Source organism: Scylla paramamosain, chromosome 39, assembly GCF_035594125.1.
Source record: "Scylla paramamosain isolate STU-SP2022 chromosome 39, ASM3559412v1, whole genome shotgun sequence".
Lineage (NCBI taxonomy): Eukaryota > Metazoa > Arthropoda > Malacostraca > Decapoda > Portunidae > Scylla > Scylla paramamosain.
In genome coordinates, this window is record NC_087189.1 from 15266999 (window position 1) to 15274193 (window position 7195).

At 42.3% G+C, this 7195-nt stretch overlaps 1 protein-coding gene across 1 annotated transcript in view; it reads left to right on the forward strand.

Annotated features, from left to right (window-relative positions):
• Positions 1-4472, forward strand: part of LOC135092365 (uncharacterized) — a 5281-nt gene extending 809 nt beyond the window's left edge. Inside the window, exon 2 of the mRNA XM_063990825.1 lies at positions 1-4472. This exon is cut by the window's left edge and continues 48 nt beyond it. Within this exon, the coding sequence (XP_063846895.1) occupies positions 23-715 (693 nt within the window). The 5' untranslated portion in view covers positions 1-22 and the 3' untranslated portion in view covers positions 716-4472.
• The last annotated feature ends 2723 nt before the right edge of the window (positions 4473-7195 follow it).

The following is a 7195-nucleotide window of genomic DNA, read 5'->3' on the forward strand; positions in this document are numbered from 1 at the left end:
CATTTCAACTTCGACCTTCACGATGACTGATGACGAGACCACCCTACGGAGAGTGCGAGGGGCAGCCAAGACCAAGTTCACCCGTAAGGTCAAACTGTTCCACGAACGGCTGAAGCAAGGTGATCCACCGGACGTCTTGGAGTCTGTCTATGATGAAATAGTGAACCATGTCCATGAACTAGAGGTGAGAGGTGAAGATTTAATTGCTCATCTAGAAAAGTGTGAAGGAAAACAATCTGAAATTGATGATGCAAATGTTTACTTGGTGGAGTGTGATAACACTCGTTGTGAAGCCCTTCGCTTGTTTTCAGATGTAAAGAGGAAGGTGAAGAGTAGTGATCCGACTAGTGCAAATACTGCCAGTCTTAAGGTAGAAGCTTTGAAGGCCCCTAAGTTCAATGGTGATATTAGAATGTATCCAACTTTCAAAGACGACTTTGTTAATGTAATTGTGACAAAGTATGGACAAGATCCCTTTGTATTAAGACAGTGTCTTGGTGAGAGACCACTCAAGGTAATAACTGGTTATGAGAAAGACTTTGATGAAATGATGAGAATATTGGATAAGGAGTATGGAGACCCAAGGAAATTGGTTGATATTGTGATCAATAATTTGAAATCATTAGAAAGGTTGACAGAGAGAGATGATAGAGGTTCTGTCGATATGGTGACTGTTGTTGAGAGGTGTTGGACTAGAAGGGGAGATGAATTCTGAGTATTGTCAGTATGATTGAAAAGCTTCTTCCTAGGATTCAAAAGCGGGAATGGATATTATTAGCAGATAAGGCTACTGATAAATCAAATTGTTCCCCGAGATATTGAAATTTTTACAGTGTGAAAAGAGAGTAATAGGTTACTCTGAATCTTCCGTCAGGAATAACCAGGTAGGGAGTGCTTCTCCTTGCAATGTAGTGAGAACAGATAAAACAGAAGAGTCAAAATTGCTTGAGATAGTCAGAGGCATGCAGGAGGATCAGAAGAACACCAACAGGATACTAGAAGAGATGAAGCATTGATTTGTTAACAACGCATCACGTACCGACAAAGGAAGTAGCAGATGTTGAGTTCATGAATTTGACGGACATGTTATTAATGAATGTGGCAAATTTAGGTCACTGAACAGTGTTGAGAGGTTGGAAATTAGCAAAAGAAAGGGTGTTTGTTTTCGGTGCCTTAGTGAAAAACACCTGTCTCGTCATTGTAAATCGGATGTGCGTTGTGATAAGAGGGATGATGAAGGTAACGTTTGCGGCATGCGGCATCACCCTTTACTGCATGGATCATTTGCTAGCAACATTTCGGTTAGTTCTGGAAATTGTACCGGAAATAAGGCTATGTTAGCTATAAGTACTGTGTACAGTGCGGGACAACCCATCACAGTGCTCTGGGATTGTGGATCCGATATCACCATGGTAAAACACAGTATGGCCAAGAAGTTGGGTGTCAGAGGGGCTGATGTCATGATGTCAATAGTAAAGGTGGGGAATGTGACCGAAAAGTAAGTGAGCAAGGAGTATAGTTTGTGCATACAAGACCATTCTGGCAAAAATTATGACTTAAAGGCTGTAGGGATGGACGCAATATCTGCTAATGCTCCCGCTGTGGATGTGTCTAACGTTCCCCTCATATTTTCTGACATCGATGTGGGTGCCCTCGTCAGACCAAGTGGACAGATTGATATGTTGGTTGGCTCAGATTATTGTGGATTGTTACAGCAAGTAGTCGAAACGAAGGGAAAATTGCAGCTATTGAGGAACAACTTTGGGTATTGTCTGAGGGGAGGACATCCATTAATATCAACCAAAGTTAATGAAGTAGGTCACTTAACAGCTGTTGTGAATAAGGCTGTCGTGAACTTGGAACACAGCGTGGTGGTTGTTCAAAAAGAGTGAGAATCTTGAGGAAAGTCTCGACAAATTCTTCAGCTTAGATACTGTTGGAACAAAATGTACACCTAAATGTGTCAGATGTTTATGTAAAGGATGTCCTGCTAATGGAAAGTATACCATGGAGGAAGAACGTGAACTCGACCTTACTGAGAAAGGTTTGAGTTATGATGAGAAGGGCAAGAGATGGGTTGCTGCTTATCCTTGGATTAGGGACCCCTACAAGTTACCTAACAATATCAAGGCTGCTGTGATTCGACTTAGGTCGACAGAGAGGAGCTTACACAGGTTAGGTGAAGAATATGCAAGGATTTATCATCAGGAAATTGAGGACATGCAAAAGAGAGGGGTGGCTGGAAAATTGACAGAGCATGACCTTGAAAGGTATGATGGCACCACACATTATATTCCCCGTCACGAAATTTTGAAGCCAGAGTCAGGTTCCACCCCCCCTGAGAATTGTTTTTGATTCATCCGCCCAGTATTGCAGACACAGATTGAATGAGTATTGGGCTAAGGGGCCAAACATGTTGAGCAGCATCATTGGTGTGCTACTGAGGTTCAGGGAGGAGATTGTGGGTATTGTGGATGATATTAGTAAAATGTACCATTCAGCAGGAATGAGTGAGTTTGATCAGCATGTTCATAGATTCCTTTGGAGAAGCATGAATACTTCAAGAGAACCTGACGATTTTGTTAACTTCAGTAACATTTGGCGATCGTCCCAGTGGCGCTATTGCGGTTATGGCTTTGAGATACACAGCTGAGATGAATGGAGAAAAATTCCCACATGTTGCCGAGTTGATTAAGGAGAATACCTATATGGATGATGTGATTAAATCTGTTCACACGTTTCCGGAGGCACTTGCTCTGATCTCAGATACTGAAACTGTGTTAAGGGAAGGTAATTTTCACATAAAGCATTGGACTGTTAGTGGGGATGGGCACAGTCCTAATAACACGAACATACTGAATGTAAGCGATGCCAAGGTGTTAGGTTTGAAATGGCTTCCTTCAAAAGATAATTTTGTATTCACTGTGTCTGTCAATTTTTCTAGGAAAAGAAAGGGAGTGCGTCTCTCTCCAGGGATGACTAAAGATCAATGCTTGATCGAGTTTCCACAAACCATTCATTCAGACAATGGCACACAGCTGGTTGCTGCTAACAAGGAGCTACGCGAGGTAGCTAAAGATTTGAATTTAGATGTCGTATCCAGATTTGGAAACAGTAACAGTGGTCATTCAATAAGTCCAGTGATGCCCCATGGTTGAATGGCGCACATGAAAGCTTGATTAGACTAGTGAAGAATGGCATATCAAAATCCATAGGAGATGGCATTCTCACTTTCAGTGAACTTCAGACTGTGGTGTGTGTATGAAGTGGCTAACCTGTTGAACAGTAGACCCATTGGTATTAAACCAGGATATGATGTGGAATTAGGAGTATATTTATGTAGAAACGATTTGCTATTAGGACACAATACCATGGCAACATGGCAGGGGCAAGTGGAGACTGGCTCAGGTTACTAAAGTAAAGCAGGGCAGAGATGGCAAAGTAAGAGAAGTTCACTTAAGGTACAAATTATGTAAACATGGTGCTGACTATAAGGGTGTTAGGGATAAAACAATGTGTAGATCTGTTCACAGACTGGTGGTATTACTTCCTGTAGAAGAATTGTAAAGGTTATATGCATATTTCTTTTGAGGTGGGAGTGTATCATGAATGATATTTATGGGTTTGTTGTATTTCTGGGAAGGGTTGTTTCCACGTATGTAGTGTGTCTATTCGTTCGTTCGCTGACGTGGCAGCGTCTCGGTGATGCCAGTGGGGCAGGCCTGAGCCAGTCCTGCCGCTCCACACCCCGTGGATAGGTCACCCTGCTACCGTGCTGCTCGTAGGCAAGGTGACGGTGACTTTGTCTCTTGTGCGTTTAGATGTGGTGGAGCAAGGTGCCCACGGTGTGGAGCCGGTGCAAGGGCTCAGGACTGCTTTGGGCTCCCCAGGACCAGTAGTGTTACGCTGCATGGTAACACTCCGGATTCTGTTCTGTTCATCAATATACAGCTAATTTCTCTTTATCTGATTGATCACTTACTCTTCCACTTTCTATTTATTTGTTTATTTATATTGCTCTTCAACCATTCTATCTTCCTGTGTTTCTTCACTTACCTACCCATTCGTCGATGTTTTTTGTCTGTATATATTTCCCTATCTAATACTTCTGCCTTCTCATCTATCAACGGTGATTTATCAACATATTTTCCCACTTATGTCCTTATTATCTCTGTCTGTCCGTCTGTCTGTCTGTCTGTCTGTCTGTCTATTCATCTAATCTATTTTCTACTTACTGAACTGTATATCTACCCATCTATACATATCTATATCTACTTATATACCTATTCATTTATTCATCTATCTATCAATCTATCTATCCATCCATCTGTCCATCTATATATCTTTCTATTTATCAGCCAGTCGATCTATTCAACTATTTACCCATCCAGCCATCTATCTATAAGTCTACTTGTTCAACCAGATACTTATTCATTAATCAATTCGTCAGACCAACAACACATTTCTCTATCTGCGCCTGAACATACTCACCGATCCGTCTCCCCGTTCACCGCCATTGTACCGAGATAATGCACCCTCGATACACTCCTATAGCGGCCAGGCAACGCTATTTCGCCATGTTCCCCTAAGCATCACCCCAGTTCCTCCCACAGCTCCCTGCTTATAAGGGGAGACAAGGCCCTGCTAATGCTACGGGACTGGAGGAGGGGGAGGAGGAAGAGGAGAGGCGTCTGTTGCAAGCATTATGTCGGCAAAAGGAAAGATGGAACGTAAGAGAGAGAGGATGAAGGATGGTGCAGCGAGAGAAAAGAAGAGAGAAATTCGTGAAAATGAGAGAAGTTGAGAGTGAGGTGTGGTGGTGGTGGTGGTGGTGGCGGTGGTGAGTGACAGGAGAGTAATTAGGAATGATTAATGGTGGCGGGGGTGAGGTATGGGACAGAATCATGGTGGAGTGGAGTGTAAGCTGTGGTGATGGTGACGGTGACGTTGTGGTGGCAAGGATGAGCTTGTGCGTGAGTGATTACTGATTAGTGATGACAGGTTAATAGGGCGTCAGTTTATATTAACAGCCACTGGACATGATACATTACGGACAGCTGATGTGCAGTGGAGGAGCGTGTTGTTATCATAGTCTTGAGATCACTTATTTGAGTCTAGAATAGATCATAAGGGTAACAGTTTGGTTAGAGTTTACAATACCACTTAATTTCTGCCTGGTAAACAGTGGATGGAAAAGGGAGTTAAATCAGGTTGGTTCTTTTAGTTAGTAGGGTGTCTTGATGCTCGTCTCTTATAGCAACTCAAGTCATACGGAGGTGAATAAACATATATGATCAGTTCAAGTCATAAGAAGTTAGATAAAAATCAGGGAGAATTGCCGAGTTTAATTGTGAAAGGGATCAAAGAGTGAAGAGGCCAGTCAACTCTCGCACTATTAAAGAGAAAACAAGGGCTGAAGGTAAGTGAAAAGCCTAGTTGTATCAGAGCGTGTGTTTCACGAGCAGGGTTGAATTGTAGCGTTCGGATTGCTTTGTATTCATGGTGAGGGTAATCACACCAGGGGCGGGATGTGATACGTTAACAGGAGTGTTTGTATGCATAATAAAGTGACATAATAATAAATATGGAACGTGCCACATTGATTGCTTTGCATTCATTTTAAATTATTTGGAATGTTTTTCCATGAAAACAACCGTAATAAGGCAGTTCAAGGAAGTATTAAGTGGTAGTCAGATGACACTTCATCATAAAAGTAAATGAATACCTAACTAAACGCACAGTAAAAAAAAAATGAAATATTAAAGAAAACATGTTTCTCTCTGACGAGCATCACTCGCAAGACCTGCATTACATTCAGTCCCGAAGAGTCCTCAAGAGTCCTTTTTAATTATTTGACCCCTCCACATGAAACAATCACACTAGAGAAATGGTTCTCAACTGGTGGTCCACAGTGACTCTTTAGGGTGGTCCACAGGATGGCTACTGTATTTGCTGATAAAAATGAAATGGAAAATTCAGTATGAACAATTTGATCAAAATAAACAACTGGCTATTAATTTTATTACACTTCTATTTAAGAGATTTATTGACAGTCTAAGTTGTAGCTGTTAGGTAATACTTCGAGTCACTTCTAAGTATAATCTACAACGAATGTTCAAGATTTACGCCGCCACCCGGGACTAGGGCCTGAGAACATACTCGTACTATACGCGTCAAGGTGACGAGCCATCCTGTTGATTTTTGTCAGCTTCCGCGCGGCGGCACGAGGCATCAAGTGCTGTGGACCACCGTGCCTGTGGCCAGTGGCCACCGAACTGCAGTGTTGATTAGTTGTATTATTTGTCCAAACTCTTACAGGTATGGGCGTGTAATTTGATTTGTGGTCATTTATTATGGTGTGTGGTGCACTATGTCAGTGTGTGCAGTTGACGACACAAGATGCTGTATTAAAACCCAAACCAAAATTGAAAGGGTCCACATTTTCTTTGTTTTTGTCAGTGGCCCGTGGCCTGAAAGGAGTTGAAAACCACTGCACTAGAGGGTAATAACAGCATTAGTAAAAGCGTCCACTTCACTGCACGATGGTTTTCCCACGCCAGCACAAGCACGAGGGCGAGTCAGTTTGGCAGAAGTCATACACTGCCCTAGCTTACTTTACCAAAGGGTAGTTAATCTAAATTAATTCCAAAACGGTAAGTAAGGACCTGTGGGATTGTTTCTATTTTGGATGTCCTATGTAATCACATGTAATCCTCATTTTCCTCGTCCGCATTCTCCTGTTATTGATCAACTTTGTGAATTTAAGTAGTAGAGGTCAAAGTTGCAGGGGGATAACCTGTGTATGCAGCCCCTAAATGGAAGGTACACAAACTCAGTGACAAAGCTGTGGCCTGATTGACTGCCACCTCCCTGTAAAGCGCAACGCAAGGATGCTGCACCAACCCTCAGCAACCAAACTGTGCCTTCACCTGCGCTACGTACACACCACATCAAACAACTATCATACATTTATACTCTCCCTCACAAACAAAAGTAGACAGACCACAACTCTTTCGCTCACTTTTCTCTCAAGTTCTATTTTGTATTTCTATACCACGTGGTATCAATTCCTGTATCTTGTCAGCTTCTGCTGGAGGGATTGGAGGGGAGAAACCTTCTATAATATCCTAAATCTCCCAATAACAGTTAATGTAGAATAATTATCCAAACAGCCTCGTCAATACCTCAAGGACTG